This window comes from Typopeltis vanoorti, chromosome 11 (assembly GCF_054136105.1).
Source record: "Typopeltis vanoorti isolate ZY-2024b chromosome 11, IOZ_Tvanoo_1.0, whole genome shotgun sequence".
Classification (NCBI taxonomy): domain Eukaryota; kingdom Metazoa; phylum Arthropoda; class Arachnida; order Uropygi; family Thelyphonidae; genus Typopeltis; species Typopeltis vanoorti.
Window position 1 is genome coordinate 120,891,125 of NC_143559.1, and position 18,900 is coordinate 120,910,024.

At 35.3% G+C, this 18,900-nt stretch overlaps 1 protein-coding gene across 3 annotated transcripts in view; it reads left to right on the forward strand.

Annotated features, from left to right (window-relative positions):
- The window catches only part of LOC150102009 (branched-chain alpha-ketoacid dehydrogenase kinase-like), a 141,730-nt gene that overhangs the window by 26,812 nt on the left and 96,018 nt on the right, over positions 1 to 18,900 (forward strand). For all 3 annotated transcript variants that reach the window (XM_090399851.1, XM_090399852.1, XM_090399850.1), the window contains 2 exons: positions 7,258 to 7,326; positions 12,792 to 12,902. In XM_090399851.1, coding sequence (XP_090255977.1) covers positions 7,258 to 7,326; positions 12,792 to 12,902 — 180 coding nt within the window. The remainder of the gene's footprint in view (positions 1 to 7,257; positions 7,327 to 12,791; positions 12,903 to 18,900) is intronic.

Here is an 18,900-nt window from a genome sequence, read left to right on the forward strand (position 1 = left end):
CAGAAAAATACTATTCAAATTGGACATAAAAAAGTCTCCTGGCCCTGATTGCACTCCTCCAGTTCTCCTGAAAGTTTGTGTACCAGAATTGACTCCTATCTTATGTTGCCTGCATATATACTCTCTTACTCCACTGGTATCTATCCCACAGTCTGGAAATTGGCCTATATTTAACCCATTCCCAAAAAGTGCGACAAGTCACTGCCATCCAACTACTGACCTGTCTCGCTCATCTCAGCCCTGTTTAAAGTAATGGAAAAAATCATCAATTCCCAACTCCTACACTACCTTGAAGGCACCCACCTAATAAAGAACCACCGTATGGATTCTGTCACTGCTCGCATATGTTTCCCATCTCTGTACAAATGCGATGAAGAAATTTGGCAAATCTCAAGTGGTTGCACTTGATATCTCCAAAGCTTTTGACTGGGTCTGGCACAAAGGCTTATTAAGCAAACTACCATCGTTTGTTCTGTCTTGGGACTTCTGTAGTTGGATTGCCAGCTTTCTCTCTGGACGCACACTGTGTGTGGTGGTGGTGGATGGTTCCTTATCCTCTCACCATTCAACTAATGCCAGGGTTCCACAAGGTTCTGTCCTCTCACCAACCCTCTTCCTGCTATATATCAATAACCTACTTCAGTTGACATCCAACCCAATACACAGTTTTGAAGATGACAGCACATTGCAGAGTAAGGTTTATCAAATTTCATTTGATAAACCTTACTCTATGCAGTTCGCCTCAATCTACAGAACATAACCACCACCTCCCTCAATTCTGATCTCTAAGCCATCCTCCAATGGTGTTCAGATAACCTCATCAATTTCAATGCTAATAGAACCCAGTTCTCTCTTATCTCTCATAAAAAAAAAAAAAAAAAAAAAAAAAAAAAAACATTTTCTCCCGGTATTATCTTTGACAACACCCATTCCAGACAATTTGAGATTTTTCTTCTTAGAATTACGCTGACATCAAGCCTCTCCTGGCATAAACACAACACAACCATTGCATCCTCAGCTAAAAAAAAAAAAAAAAAAACTAAGGATTTCTCTTTCGCTCAAGATGTTACTTCACCCCTGAACAGCTGTTAACTTTATACAAATCATAAATCTGCCCAGCTGTTGAATACTGCTCTCACATATGGGGTGGAGTCCTTAAAAGCTCCCTCAAAATGCTTAATACAGAAGAGAGCAATTAGACTTATTAATGACCCATCTCTTACCAACTCACTTCCCCCACTTTTGCACAGACATATTTATTTCTGCAAATGTCTGTGTTCTGCACTGTGTATTCTACAAATATTTCCATGGGAAATGTTTGTCTGAAATACCATCGATAATTTCCCCACTTAATACTAAGCTCATTGTAGCACGTGCAGCTGCTGCTCAACATCCCTTCACAGTGCACCTTGAAACCCACAAAAGAAGTTTGTTTTCCTCCTTCACCCCTGCAACTGCTGTATTGTGGAAGTCTTTCCTGTGTTATGTTTCCCAAGGAATACAATATAGTCTTTTAAATCAAATGTAAACAAGTTCCTCCTTTCCCAACCTCTTGTGTAAGGGCTAAACATAAAAAAAAATCAAATTATATGAAAAATAATATATTTTGAATGCATTTAGAATGAAGCTGTAAATTCACTTGCTACTTGCCTCTGTTTACTCGTTGGCAAGTTGATTTCTTAAGTCCTGAAAATGGTTACAAGAAACTTGCATTATTATTGATTATTAGAATCTCTAACAAGATTTTCTTTCTATAGTGCATTTTGTGGCAATATCATTATGCACTTTTGTACACTTGAATCTTGACTTTGTTTTTCTCTTCGAGTGATTTATCATACTGTCCAAAAATTGCTAGTATAGTTCAGTGCCGTAATTTGCATATATAAGATGAAGACTAAATCACATTGATAGTGGCCAATTACTTATATTTGGTTAATTATTAACATTTTATTTGCTGCATCTACATTATACTATTTTTTTTACCTTAGAGATGGATTCAATTCATAAAATTCTGAGGAACAAAAAAAAATTTTCTTTGCTCCTCCCAACACTGGGGAACTTTGGTGTGTACTTGTATCTATGTACTTTCAGGCTGTTTTTTGAATTGTTTAGCTGAATTGCAGTCTTCAAGACTGAACTTTGAAAACAAAGACCAATTTTAAGCAAGAAAGTACTTCTTAGTGCCAAATGCAGCTCATTATGTTCTTTTGCAGTCATAGAAAGTAAGTTAGTCTGGTTTGTTGAGTGGTTAGCATATTTGCACTCCAACCAATAGGCTGCCCCTCACTCTGAGCATAAATGTTTACTTATAGATTAACTAGGGGGCTCTGTTGCCTATGGCACCCAATCCCCTATGTTCCGGACTGGTAGGCTGATTCTCCTTGAATTCTGATGACTCGAATTTTGAAGACTCGACACTCAGGGCAGCCCCTGAGTTTCAAAATGTTTCAAATAACTTGACAAAAACGTTACACAAAAACATTACAGCCTACATCCGTTTCAAGCCGACGTCACATCCGTTGCCAATTTCAGCTTATCATTTTATAGTATAGAGTAAATTTCATTTCCTGAAATCTACTCTATATTATAAAACACCAAGGTGATGGTGAGAAACCACCATCACCTTGCTTATTTGGAGGCCTGAAGTGGCTTGAAAAGTTCCATGTTTGATCTCAAGAGCAGGGTTTCTGGAAATCCATAATCACCTTCAATATAATAGTAATGAACTGTAGGCTAACAACTTTTTGTGGAAGGGATTCATATAAAAAATTTGGTAAAACAGCAAATATTCTTGAAATTCTGCATATCCTTATACAGTCATCCCTCGACTTACTTCCAGGTTCTGTTCCATCCGGCATTACACGAGTCAAGTTGGATGTAAGCCGATGCAGTAAATCAACAGAGTTATAGGGACTTAATAAGTATACTGTCATTTTAATTTTTAAACCTTATAAAACTGTACTGTGTGTTACTGCCACTATAAAACAGGAGAATAATCACCCAAATCTTTTTCCACAATTACATCTTCATTACCTTCCCTGTATGAATGATCAGGCTGTGGCTCTTCTGTTGTAACCTTTGTATTTTTTTTGATGAAAATGTCCAATGTGCTTTGCTTATTCCTCTTCTTCTTTTCATCATAAATTAGTTCATAGCAAGCGAATGCATCATGTACTTTCGTTTCTATTATTAAGTTGCGTTCAACATTGGGATCCATGTCTTCAGCCATTTTAAGAACATTGCTAACTGCAAAGAATGTTTCTACAAGATTGTTCACTGTAAATTAACTACATCTTCCTGTTTCTCTTTTCCCCTCTTTCTTTTCTCGTTTTTTCTCTTCTGGTCAGTGGGAACCAGACCTAAAAAAAATGCCAAGGTTAAAGTAATACAGAGCTTATAAATTTTGCCTAAACAAGTTGCCACAAGGTACTTTAACTTCATTAAATATAAATCTCAGGATGAGAGTAAGATGTAGCAACTTGTTTAGACAAAATTTATGAACTCTGTATTACTTTAACCTCGGCATTTTTTAGGTCTGGCTCCCACTGATGAGACCTCAATAAAGGTCGAAACCAGTGCAGGTAGTGACCATTACCTTTAATGCATAGCATCATACATCTTCGCAAGGGAATGTGCTTTGCATTAGGGGAAAATACCAAGAAAAGTGATCGGATCTTACTCCACCTTTGCAACGAGTTGCCTTAGACTTGTGTTATGTCCTGTTTAATATTTCTCACTGTTACCTTAAAGCCTTTTCTGTGTGTGTCACATGGTACCTCTGGATCACAAAGAGATAGCTCCAGGGTCGAGCCAATGTGGCAGAGCCTTTGTAACCAACTTCTCTTTAAGCCCTAAGAAATTTATTTTTTTATGCTGTGCCACTTAGAACCCTTAAATTAAATAAAATGTTAATCAAGAAGATGTACTGAGATAACACTAGATTTGCAATCGTGACCCTAAATTGATATTCTATAATTTTCCCGCCCAGATTCGTAGCAATTTTACAAGTGGTGCATTGAATTCCATTCACAGACAATCTTGGTTAAAGAATAGCAAGGTTTATTAAACATAAAGTACATACAGATTAATAATACCAAGAAAAGCTTCCATTCAAAGCTAGCTAAAGATTAGATCAAATCAGTTAACATTAATACCTTCCACCTATAAGCCCATCACAATCCAATCAACCTTAAATGACTCATATAAAACATAAGTCACGCATAATCTTAGATTTAACAATCCCTGTCAACTTTCATTCTTTAGGTCAAATCTATTTAACATTCTTAAACATATACAATAATTTTAGACTCGTTGAAGGCCTATACACTCATGATCTATACAACAAATCTTTTTTCTACAGTCCTTCGCTATTAAAGTCTTACATAACATTAAATGCTCAGGTTACATACAAATCAAAGAACAAAGTTTCTACTTATCCACACAAGATAGTACCTCACTCTTGATGCACCAATCGCCTTCCTCGATGTCCTCAATCTGTGTCATGGCCTAAGCTTTCCGATCGTCGATATGCTTATGCGATCTTTTCCTTGACCTCCTTGGTTACAGCATTCTGGACGCGTATTTTCTTCTAAATTCCAAGTGGCATTGCCTGCTGCTGCTTCTCAGGAGTTCATGACTAGATTTTCTGCAGAACCATCGTCCGAGCACATAGGAATGGAGTTGCTCTCACAACCATCCGGTCAGCGTTGGACCCTGCACCCAGAGTTCCAGTCAACCGCGAGGTGAAACAAAAATGCAAGAGAGCTTGGGAGTTATAAAAGGCTTTCCAACCTTTTCATAACTCCTCCCTACCAGCCATCACCGTAACTTGGGTCGTTCACCTGGCACGTAGAATTCTCCGTCACATGACCTCACAACGTCCGATTCTTCCTGCCATTTCTTTTCACGTCCCGCGAGTACGAGACTGCTTGAGGCAACTGTCTGCTTGCCCCCCTGAACTTTGAGCTTAAGTTTGCACTGATAATCTTTGCCGTTTTCTTGCACGTTATTTCACAAAAAAGGTAATATCAACTTTAAATCAGTATTAATATTATACACTTAACATTGGCACAATTTTCTTACATATTCTTTTCTTTTACCAAGTAAACAATGTCTCCCTGAGTTATTTTACAATTCTTTCCTTTTTTTTTTTTTTTTTTAAACTGAAGTATTCAATACTAAAAGTACATAACTACACATACCTAGAAAACAAGCATATTTTTATATTTCTTATAGGGTGTTAGCTCTGTTAAACAATGATAAGTATGATCTTAATATTCCACACCTATCAGGGTTTAACAATTGCACTATGTGCAGGTGCAAACTTGACTTACTTGTCTGTTTGCTTACTTGGGAAAAAAGGATTAAAAACTTAGCTTATAAAATTGCTTGGTATCTTTAACATAGTATATACCCAAGGTAAAAAAACTTTCTACATTTTATAATTCCTGTTTTTTGATAAGGATGATGGGCAGATTGTTTGAGAATGTAACATCCAGTAAAAGTGAATTTTCTGTAAACTGTTGTCAGAATACTTGAAGGTGAACGGATGAGGAGGATGTCTTAAAAGGATAACTTGTTGTCTTTTTCAATCTCCATGGTAAACTTAATAATGAGGATGTAAGGAATTGATTTTGGCTAAAAAGGAAGGTAAGGAATCTCCGTTGTGAGGCCACACTGAAAAAATGTCATCTATATATCTCACCCAAAAGGATGGGTGAGGGAATATAGATGAAAACAGGATGTCTTCTAGATGTTCCAAATAAAAGTTGGCTAAAGCAGGTGAAAGTGGACTTCCCATGACCGTTCCTTCCACTTGGTTGTAGAATTTGTTTTGACGCAAGAAATATCCAGAATGCATCACGAAATCAAATAATTTTACGATATCTTGTGGGAAGATGTCAGCAAGTAATTGTAAAGTCTCTTTGAGAGGTGCATTAGTATATAGATTCTACATCGAAGCTCATCATAAGATTAGTAGGTTGTAATGAGATATTTTTTAATTTATTTACGAAATCCGAAGTTTTCAAAAAAAAAAGCATGATTTGCCTATGTGTGATTTCAATAATTTCGCTAAATATATGCTTGGAAAGAATAATACACTCTGAATCAATACAGTCCACTATAGGACTGAGAGGACTGTCTTGTGGATCCAGAGGTCCGAGGCCTCCCTTTATGCTTGACAATGTAACATCTCGCAGCTCGTTCTACTTTTAAATGATCAATTGTTGGTATTCCACCTTGTAAAAAAAAAAACTGTTCCCATGTAGCCACTGAGGATAGTCTGTTAGTTTCAGACTAAAATATTTGGGAAACATTAAAATATTGTTGTGTTAACGTATCTATAATTCCTAATTATTATGTCACAAGTGTCTCTCAAGAGTAAAATTATTAAGATCGGCACTATGGCTGTTCTTCATACTATGGTATGCATTGAATTCTTTTCCAAGCAGTGTATCTTTGTTGGGTTATATAACATAGCCATGCTCACTTATGCCTGCTGCTTCTCATGCCTACATGTTGCAGTTGTGAGATTGTTAAGATCTTTGTTGTGTAGCTGTGTAATTTGGAACATCTGAATTTAAATCTGGCACAGGATGCAAGAGAATTTTTTAAGTGAAATGTTTAAAGTCTTTATAAAATTTTTATAGAGTGAAATACATTATCTGGTCTTATACAGAGATGGCAAGGTTTTCTCCTGGGAAAAAAAAAATTTTTCCCAATACAAAACAATGAAGTATTAAAAAAAAAAAAAAAACATTAACAGGCATTCATCTTCTAGCAGTGTTTGTCTCATTTCATCCTTAATCATTCAATGAATCATCTCTTTTAGGACATAACTTTAGTGTAATTAATCTGTTGCCTGCCTTGCTAATTTCATTTTCTTTCTTCTACAGATAGTTTGCTTGCGAGTAGTATATAAAAAAACTTAAATTCATTTATACTATACCATAACAGAATCCCCTGTTTAATGTAGTTCTTGCTGTTAATACATAAATGAACATGTTTTTTTTTTTTAATATAAAGATGCCTTTTAAGAAATACGTGTTTTAAAATTTGTCTCCAAATATTTTGACAAAATGAGAATAATGATGAATGAGATTTCTCATGTAAATAGGAGCTTTGAAAGTACAGAAATTCAAGGGTATATTCAAGTAATTTCTCATATTTTCTATGTCTTGGTATTTAGAATTATATGCATACTGATGTTTAAATGTACCTAAATAAAATATTCATTAAAAAAAATTCTCATTACAGCCATCAGTACGTTTGACACCAGCAACAATATTATATTCTGGAAGAAATCAAGACGGGAGCCACCTTTTGGTATATGCTTTTATTTAATTATTTTTGACACTTTATGAATTTCTCCTTTTGTCTGTGATATGGAAGCAGTACTGTAAATGCACATTGATTGTGGCATTGTAACCGTTTCGCCATTTGCGTATTTTGTAGTAATTTGGGCTTTTACTTCTCTTTGTACTCTTACTTGTTATTTATCTTTCTCTTAATTGTACTTTAATGCTTTCTTTAAGTTATCCTATCCCTTATGATATCTCTTGTCTTATTCCCCACAATTAGTCTCTAATGCTCCTATGTAAAGTGATGCTGTTAGTGAATTGACCTAAGTACTAGACAACTCTCCAGTACAGATAGCGATCGCTTAAGCTGAAAGGAGCTTAGGAAAATTTATTTGATTTGTGACTGTGCCACCTAAGCTCCTAATTAATAAGTATCGGAGATAAGCTACAACACCTGTAGGATAATTCTATCAATGGTCTAAGGCTTAATTTTACAGTCGTGGCTATATCTTAGTTCCCCTTATTCACAGGTTCAAACATTTTTTTTTTAAGATAGTAGTGCATTGAGTAAAGATCAGGCGAAAGTCTCCTTTTAACAAACAAAACATGTTTAATGCAAATTGAAACAAATATTACACTATTCCATACACTTTATACAGTCTCGCTTTTAATCTTAATCTAACTGTAACTTATTACCTTAAACAAATAATATTCTGTAATATCTCAAATTTTGCTATATCATCTCCCTAAAAGTTATCTCATATCTACCCTTCAGTCCTAATTTGTTTCTATCCACTACAACACTAAAGTTCTAGGAATGTTACAATCAGAAGATCACAATTCTCCTTACGCACCTTACTGATAATACTGAAAAATGTACTCACAAGTCCATTGCGACATGTACTTTCCTTCAAGTCCTTGTGGTCCTACTCTGTTTCTGCAGGCTGTCTGACTTGTTCTTCTGTGCAAGCCTTCTTTGTACACTGCTCAATAGTTTCTTCGTGGGTTCACTTGCAGGAAGAGTCATTCCCATTTGCTGACGGTACTCAGTCGAGTCGAAGGCACCTCACATCCGATGCACTGAGCGAACTCCTACCTGCAACTCATCGCGGAAGTTCCTCTGTTGCTCTCCGTAGCCACAGGGACTTACTGACGAACTCTAGTTGGGTCTGCGAACTGTCCCAAGAAGAATGCGAAAACAAGAGAGAGTCAGAGTGCTTCCTAAGGGCCCCCTATATACTCCTTTCTTCAGGTCTTTGTTTTAGGGTCAGAGATCCCCAAATGTCCCATGTGCACCCTGAAGTCAGTCATCGTGATCTTCATTGCAGGGCGGCAAGAGTTTCTTCTTTCAGGATCAGAGACCCCCGAATATCCTGCAAACGTTTTGATGTCAGTGGCCATGACCTTCAAACCATTGTTCACTTTCACATAGATAATCCTCTATAATTCCTTTCGTTGGGGTATAAACACTTCAAAAATAGATCATCTGTACAATTTCACTCTGAGAATTAAATCAAGTGCACAATCTTAACAACTGATTTAACTTACAATTTACTAGTACTTTTTGCTTTGTTGCATTTTCAGCAATCCACATGGGTTCACAAAATTTTCAGCAATGAGTAGTTTAGAGTTATTTATAATATGAACGGCCTCTGGAAAAATAGATGCTAAATTGCATGAACTTTTGCTGCATCAAATTTTACAGTACCATTTGAATGAAATTAGCTAGTAGATATTAAAATATGAATATGCTGAGTGAAACAGCGAGCTTTAATTAAAAACTGTATTATGTACTGTATGTTTCATATAAATTAAATTTCATATACAGTAATATAATTGTCTCCATAGAATATTTTGGAATTACTTTCCCTTTTTTGGTTGAGAAACCTGGAGTTTGAATTGCATATGTAGGATGTAAAGAACATTTATTTTATGACTTTTAACTTCAAGTTATTTGGTCTCATGAAAATGACAGTTTGTTTTCCTATAATTGAAGTTCCACTCCTTGTACAAAAACCAGTACAGTGCACACACAAATAACATGTAGCTCACCAGGAAATGGGATTAACTGCCCTTTTTGAAGAGAAATTAGGTTTATAAAAAGCAAAGTTGCATTCTGTAGCTCATCTTAGAGAGGATCAAGAAAAATCATTTCTAAAGAGAATGATAGTGGAAGGCAGTTTGAGCTGTGTAAGCAACACTGTATGATTTAAGAACCCTAGAATGCTAATTATGAGTAAATTTAATCACTAGCTAAAAACATTCTGTTGTGATGAGCTAAAGCACTTATCTTTTTGAAGTGTTTTCATCATAATTTCACAAGTTGGTAGTGATGTTTAACTGGCAAAAATAATGAAATTGTGCATTTCACTGCTAGACTACATAACATTTATGCTAACCTTAGCAAGGAGAAAGAAATTAATCTATTAAATAAAGAAAAACAAAAGTTTAATAGTCATCAGGGGAAAGATCTAGCAAATGTTGTCACTGGTTTTGTGTATAATGAAAAATATTAAAATGTACAGTAATTGTAGATAAATGATAATTAATTATTTTTATCTGTATATTAAAATAAAAGAGAAGATATAAAAAAGTTGTTTTTTCATGTGAGAGGAAAAGTTGGGTCTGTTCCCATGGTATGATATTGCCGAGCTGTAAACAGCTATAGTTGCAAATGAATCAGTGGACAGATTTGTGCAGGAAGAATGATGCGGAATTTGTGGAGTTAGTTTGATGGAAGGATTTGTAGTAAATGGCTTGCATTTTAATGGATTTGGGGTCAGAAGTCTTGAGAAAGTGTGTTCAGTGAGAGTTCAGAAGTGCATAGTCAGAGAAACTAAAAAATGTTTAGGGGAAGATGCAGGTGAGCATGAGCTCATGCAACCTAGAGGTTAGTAAGTTAGAGTGATCACATGATTCTAAATGTAACATCCCAGGTTCTTAATTTTGGGCTAAGCAATACGTGGTGTAAGGGATGCTGTGGGATGAAGGGGAAGTATTGCAACTTATGTATACTAATGACAGAAGTATTCAAAAAATAAGGGATATGAGTTTTTGGCATTGGTTAGTTAGCTTTGCCAAAAGTTATAGGCATTAGTGAGACTTGGTTGAACAAGGATGATATAATGAGAGAAATAAAATACAAAGAATTTAGTATCTTCAGAGAGGACAAAAGGAAAGGAGATTGTGAAGGGATTTTGTTAATAATGGCAAAAGGAATTGAAGCCAGAAAGAGAAGTACGTCAAGAACAGGGATGCGGAGGGCAATTCTTTTGAGGTGATGTGAGATAGAAGCCAACAGGATGAAATATATAATTGGTTGCTGATATAATACAGGGGATATAAGGGAGAATGTAAGATGAAATGCATTGGCAAATTAGCATGATGTGTGCAGGTCGAGTAATTATTACGGGGTGTTTCAACTATTGGTATATATAGATTGAGAGGAAGAATGGTCACAGAGTGTGGGACACGAGGTTTGAGAGAGTTGGATCTGATCATAGCATCAGAGAACTTAATCTAGCTATGCTACTTTCATTTAGAGAAGGAGAACACATAGTTTTGACCTGGGAGATTGCCAAACATGCAGAATTTTTTTTAAGAGGGGTATATGTTTACAAAACAGCTGATTATGACAGGCTGAGGAGTCAACTATTTGCCTTACAGTGAAAATTTTATCCTGACAACCTCTGTTTCTCCTGAACCCACATTGTCCTCTCGAAGCCTCCTTTCAACAATTTTTTGTAGCATTTTTTCAAGTATGCTTTCATTAATCTTCCAATTACATTCAGCAGGGGAAATTCCTCTCACAGTCAGTTTTATTTCCCTTTTTATAGATGACTGTAAGTGCTCTTCTCCAGTTACCTGAAATTCAACTCTCTGACCAGACCTTCATATGGAGGCATTTAAAAGTATAGAGTGTACACTATTAAACTTTTATATGCCTCCATATTTGAGCATTTTTCGTTGAATAGCATTTACTCCATCTTCCTTTCTACATTTAATTTTTAATGGTTTTACCTAGTGTAGCCATAAATACTGTCACAATTTGAACAGCACATCAACCTTTAATCTATCAGTAAATCATTTACTGATAGAATAAATGATTCAATAATGATTAAATAAATTCAGCACATATAAACCACATTTATAATGTGCATGTGGCAACATTCAATGTTTGAAATGTCCCCATTTTTTACCTACGTGCATGCCTAAAGTCTATGAGGTCATATATCGATGGTGGCATGCACAACATCCAATGGAAACACTGTCACTGCTCATTTCAAATCCACCTTTAGGCTGCCAATGTTGTGTGTGGGTGATGTTGGACTTCAAATTGTGATCAGCTACTCTCAAGATCCGACCACAATTTAAAGTCAAATTTTTCAAATCAGGACTTCCAGACGGCCAATCGGATGGTGATGTATATGGTTAAGCACATTCACTTGCAGCCACTGTTGTGTGGTCCTCACCTTGTATGCAGGGGCTGAGTCCTCTTTAAGGTCTGCTGCCTGCTGTGAAACAAGGTGTTGTTCAAGGACTGTACCACAGGATCCAGCACGTCTTGATATACTTTGGCAGAGGCTTTAATCCTTACTTGCAGAAATGCAATTTGGATACCCCCTGATACATCACTCACACCAAACCATCACTGACATGGCGTGATGACCTTTTCAAATTCTGAGCATGTGCTGTGTGACCATCTGAGGGGCATATACCCAATCATTTTGGCAGTTAAACAACTCTTCAATGGTTGAAAATATTCTCATCTGTGAAGAGGATATCTCTGTGTCTGTTGTTCACATACAGCTAGAGAAGTGCCTTTAATTTTATCACTCTCTGCTGCATAAGTTTTGGTGTTAAGAAGTGTCCAGTTATTTTTAACATGCTAAAAATACTTATGATCAGTAGGATGTTTGTGTATCAGACTATTAACTGTTATAACAATAAAGAAAATATCTGACGTCCAAATAGGAGGACGATAGCCTCGCACATAGGTCATCAGCTAGTACACGTGGCATCGTTCTCAGCGAAATGTACATCTCTTATGACATCACTTTCTGTGTTCTCACAGAATTATGGTGGAGGCATACCTTCACAGCCCTCATAAGTTGTTGCATCCTGTTCTTTGGCAGTCAGATGTGTCTTCTTTATTGTTATAGCAGTTAATATTCTGATACACAAACATCCTACTGATCGGAAGTGTTTTTAACATATGAAAAATAACAGGTGGCTGCATTCCAACCATGTGAAGTGCTATTACAGCTACATGGTTCTCATAATCTCCCCACTGCATGTTAACCCATACAACAGAATCACTATACCACACTTTCTCTCATTCATATTGTACTGCATCACAATTGCTATTTGCTACATGCATTATTTTTTGTTTGTTTTATTAGAATTTCAACTAACTTAGCTGAAATTGCTATGTACATTGTTTCATTATAATTTGTAGCAATGCTGAAATCTTTTTTTTTTTTGTTCTAGAGAAGTGCTCAATATTTACAAAAGGAACTTCCAGTAAGACTAGCACATCATGTTGCCAGATTTAGAAGCCTTCCGTTTATTGTTGGTTGTAATCCTACAATACTTAGTATAGTAAGTAGAATTAGAGCAGAATTTCTTTGCAGATTATTGTAATGATAAATGTAAACTGGCCAAAATTCTATATTTTAGTAATATCGTTGGAAACATTATAAATTACATCATCATCATTAAAATCCTGATATATATACCCTCAAGGGTTGTACAGGATATTATAGTATATGAGCACTAACTTCCTATCTACAATTTTCCTCCAAATCAGTCTGTTACTTGTCAAGACTCCAACATTATCAGATCTTATATTTCTATCTTCTAAGGCACTTTTAACTGTATCATTCCGCCTATATCTTGGTCTTCTTCTGGGTTGTTTTCTTGCCAACCTGACAGAGAACACTTGTTTTGCTAATCTTTCCTCGCCCATTCTGTTTAAGTGACCATACCACCTGAGATTAGCTCTGCTAACGCATTCCTGGATGCTGACAATGTCAAGTTCTTTCCTAATATCCTCATTTTTAATATGATATTGCCATTGATGCCATCTGTTCACACCTCTAATCTTTCTCAGGACTCTCATATCTGCGGTCTCTAGTATTTGGTCAAGTGTTTTACTTCTGACCAAGCTCTCAGGTCCATAAGTTAAAATTGGCTTAAATACTGTCTTGCATACAGCTAATTTAGTGTTTTTCACTGATTTATCTCTTATTCCATATAAATTTATTCAGTTGACTTCCTCCCATACCAGCTTTGTTGATTCTGTTGTCTATTTCCATATTTAATTTACCATCTTCACTAAAAATAATGCCTAAAATCTAGCTAAAACGTTTTACTTGTTCTATAGGTTCTCCATTCACAATGCAGTTAATATTTTCAATGTTTCTATCTATTTTCATTGTCTATCTTTTTAATGCTGACCTTCATACCATATCTATTACAACAATTATTCAATTTAGTCAGGGAATCTTGCAAACTTGTAGCAGATTTATTTAGAAGTATAACATTGCATAAAACAAATAGAGTGAGCAAATGTGGGGAAATATCAGAATGGGAACTGGATAATGAGCCTTATTTGTGCCTATGGTCCTATAGAATTTTCAACTAAGGTAGAAGTGGAGGAATTTTTTGAGGCTTTAGAGAAAGCAACTGACACAAAAAATGAAAAGCTGGTCCTTGTTGGGTATCTAAATAGCAGAGTAGGAAATGATTGTTAGATATACAAAATATTTTGGGAAAATTTGGTGAAAAGAGCAAAGCTAATAATTAATGCAAATACCTGTTGGATTTCTGCTCAGGACATGGACCTGGTTATTACTAATACCGTGTTCTAACATAAAAATGTGCTCAAATTCACATGGCAAGAAGAGGTGAAGAATAAGAAAGTCTCATTGACTATGTTATTGTTGATGGTAATGTTTTCTCTTTGGCGCAGGACACTAAAGTGTACAGAGGATTTGAAATTGGAAGTGATCACCATTTAGTCTTGAGCAGGATAAAATTGAATTTCGTATTGAAAATAACATATAAGAATGTTTTAAAGCAAATAAAAGTTGAGCAGCTCTCAGATATGAGCTGTAGACTAAAATACACAAACATTATTCAAAAAAAATGAAAAAGTTTGTGAACAGGAAACAAACCTTGGAGATTCAATGGCAAGCCCTAAAGAAAACATTGATTAATTTAGCCAGAGAGGCATGTGGTGAGGTTGTCTGCATGGATAGAAAAATCAGAACTCCATGCTGTGCACAGGAAGTTAAAGAGGCAGTGAAGAAAAAGAAGAAAGCATATCAAAAGTTCCTGGCAAATAAATCAGCTTGTGCGCTTAGAGAATATAGAGACAAATGCAAGAATACTAAACATTGTATAAAACTAGCTAAACAAGTCATGGGAAGACTTTGTCTTCTAAGTCTTCCCATGACTTGTTTAGTTTACCATACTTGAAGTAGAAAAAAGTCATCAAAAACCTGAAATGTGGAAATGCAGCAGGAGTAAATGATATTTGACCAGAAATGCTCAAGTATAGAGGTATAAAAGTTTTGCAGTGGCTGCACTGCTTAGTTCAGAAGGCCTGAACAGAGGGACAAATTCCAGAAGATTGGAGTAGAGCTCTCATAGTACCCATATATAAAAAGAGAAATAAAACTGAATGTGAGAATTACAGAGATTGAGTGTTCTGATAAGATTTATGCCAGTATACTTGAGAAACGGTTGAGAAGGATTATGGAAGAGAAGCTTGGTGAAGAACAAGCTGGATTGAGGCCAAATAGAGGCTGTCAGGATCAAATTTTCACTTTATGACAAATATTTGAAAAGTCTTGGGAATATAATGATCTGTATTTAAGTTTTGTAGATCTGGAAAAGGCATATGATAAGGTACCAGGAGAGGAGCTATTCAAAACTCTGCAGTTGTATGGTTAGTCAGTGGGGCATTATATCAAGCAATACTTAGTCTTTATTTGAGTTGTAAGTCAGCAGTTAGAATAGAAGTACTGGAAGATTGTTTAACTGTCTAATCTGATGTCAGACAATGATGTACATTATCTTCTCTGTTATTCATTGTCTATATGGATCACATTATGAGGGGAAGTCTTATTAAACCTGATATCAAAATTGGAGATGTTAATGTCAGCTCTTTGCTTTATGCAGATGATGGTATACTTCTAAATAAATCTGCTACAAGTTTTTGCAAGATTCCATGATTAAATGGAATAATTGTTGTAATAGATACCATATGAAGGTCAGCAATAACAAGACAAAGACAATGAAAATAGGCAGAAGCATTGAAAATATCAACTGCATTGTGAATGGAGAACCTATAGAACAAGTAAAACATTTCAGCTACTTAAGCACGATTTTTAGTATAGATGGTGAATTAATTATGCAAATAGACAACAGAATCAACAAAGCTGGTATGGTAGGAAGTCAACTGAATAAATTTATATGGAATAAGAGAGAAATCAGTCAAAACACTGAATTAGCTATATATCAAGACAGTATTTAAGCCAATTTTAACTTATGAATCTGAAAGCTGGTTTAGAAGTAAAACACTTGACTGGAGACTGCAGATATGAGAGTCCTGAGAAAGGTTAGTTGCATGACCAGATGGCATTAATGGCAATATCATATTAAAAAATGAGGAAATTAGGAAAGAACTTGACATTGTTAGCAGAGCTTATCTCAGATAGTATGGCCACTTAAACAGAATGGGAGAAGAAAGATTAGCAAAACAGGTGTTCTCTGCCAGGTTGACAGTAAAAAGACCAAGATATAGGTGGATTTATATGGTAAAAAGTGTCTTAGACTATAAAAATATAAGATTTGATAATGTTGGAGTCATGACAAGTAACAGTCTGATTTGTATAAAAATTGTAGATAGGAAGTTAGTAATGATGCAAATTTTTTGTGTAGTACTATCATATCCTGTATGCCCCTTGAGGTACATGTCAGGAATTTGATGATGATGATATTTAATTTAGTTACTGAATTTATCTTCAGTTTTCCTTACATTTATCATCTTCGATTCCTTTTTCAGTACCTTTTACTCCATTTCTATGCTTTTTCAATAGCCTCCAAAATATTTTCCCACCTTCCTGATATGTATTTTCTGTATTCTTACAAAAGTCTTCCCATGACTTTTGTTTAGCTAGGTTTATACAGCGCTTTCTATTCATTTTGCTTTTCATTCCATTAAACCTAATTATGAACATGTTTGGCAATCATCATTTTCCCATATTTCTGTTGAGTCTGTTAAAGCAAGAGCAGCAGCTGTCTAATATCCCTTTGTAGTAACTGCAAGCATTCTTAGCCTACTTTTTTCTTGTTTTATTCTAAACTCTGCCATATGGAACAGCCATCATCTTTAATAATTAAATTTAGTTTAATCCTTTATCCAAGTGTAAGCAAACAAAGTTTGCACCTGAATATCTTTAGGACTGAGGCAACTCGTAGTAAAGGTGGACCAAGCTCTCATCACTCCTTGTCTCAGTATCTCCCATAATGAAACTCACATCTCCTTGCAGGCATGTATAATGCTATGCATTAAGGGAAGGGACACTACCCAGACCGGTTTTGACCTTTATTGAGGTCTCGTCGGTGGGAGCCAGATCCAGAAGTGGTGATACTATGGCAGAAGCAGTGGAGAGGTCATATTTACCCATATGAGTTGCCAAAAGGTGTCTCACCTTATTATTAAATTACTCTGGATTTAGAGAAAGAGGTTGAAAGTTTATTTTCCACTTGGTTAGACTATAATAAATTTAGTTTAATCCTTTATCCAAGTGTAAGCAAACTAAGTTTGCATCTTAAGAATCTTCAGGACTGAGGCAACTTGTAGTAAAGGTGGACCAAGCCCTCATCGCTCTTTGTCTCAATATCTCCCATAATGCAAAGCACACTCCTTGCAGACATGTATAATGCTATGCATTAAGGGAAGAGCCACTACCCGTATAGGTAAATATGACCTCTCCATTGCTTCTGCCTTAGTATCACCACTTCTGAGTCTGGCTCCTACTGACAAGACCTCAATAAAGGTCAAAACCGGTCTGGGTAGTGACCCTTCCCTTAATGCATAGCATTATGCATCTCCACAAGGAGATGTGCTTCATTATGAGAAATACTGAGACAAAGAGTGATGAGAGCTTGGTCCACCTTTACTACAAGTTGCCTCAGTCATGAAGCTACTTCAGGTGCAATTGCTTACACTTGGATAAAGGATTAAACTAAATTTATTATAGTCTAACCAAGTGGAAAATAAACTTCCAACGTCATCTTGAAGTGTTCTAACTCGAGAAAAATCCGAATAAACTTCTTTTCCAGCCCTCAGCTGTTGAACTCCCCCCCCCCCCCCTCCTCGCACAGTCCTGAAGTACTGTAGGTTTTACCTTTCATGTATGGGAACAATTTTTTTTTTTTTTTTTTTTTTTTTTTTTTTTTTTTTTTTTAATGTAGATGCACAATGCATCATTCTTAAAATAAAAAAAACAGAAAACTGTATGTATGCAGTTTTGCCTCAGGTTTTCTGTTGAATAAATTTTCCATAATTCGGTAATGTTAATTCAGAAACAAATTATTCTCTATTATACATAAAATATTGAAATCAAAATGTGCTGAAGACAATTTGATTTCAGTATTATCCAAGTTCATTATGGTGGAATTGTTTCTTATTGTATGCATTGTTTATGCATCTTTGTGTGCTTTTTTTCCTCCAGTAAATGAAAAGATATGAAAAAATGTATGCTCTAAATTCACTAATATCATTGCATAAATCACTTTTTTTATTTTTGTGATTCCCACTATAGTACGTTAGTACCGTGGAATAAGGATTTTGTACTTTATTTTTTTATACATGGCCTGAAAATCCTGCTCCTGAGACCAAACGTGGATTTTTTTTCAAGTCACTTCGGCCAATAAGCAATGTCCTTGCAAATCTTTGGACAGGATTGGCAGAAAGAGGTTAAATGTTGTGTGTCTTGGGGGAGAATTGTAAAATATGCAGTACTTATTGTTAATAAATTCACATAATAAAATTTAAACATCAAGATATGATATTGTTTAAATTGCAAAAAAAAATAATCGTCTAGAAATTTTAATGACAAGCCTTTCTTTTTTTTTAATTTCTGAAAAAGGAGATTCAAGTTTTGTAAGAAAAAAGGGAATAACATTTTGATGACGTGCACTATTACTATTCTGATTATAATTAAATTGATTTGATACAATTTCTTTTTGGATTGTGTAATTGGTAGCTCATACATAGTGTTGATGTACTATGGGTTTAACTTTTTTTTGGCTGGGATTCATTAAAAAAAAAGAACAGCTTGTCTGTGCTTAATATTGATTTCAGTAGGTGCAGTATTAAAAACATAACTTGAAATCTGATAATTTATGATAGCCTAAGCAAGTGTATGTTAGTATAAATAAATATGCACTGAGATACTGCTTTATTACTATAAATTAAAGATGCCATGAAATTATATTCTTGGTTTAATCCTTTATCCAACTGTAAGCAAACAAAGTTTGCACGTGAAGTATCTTTCCGACTGGGCTATTTGAATATAGAGGC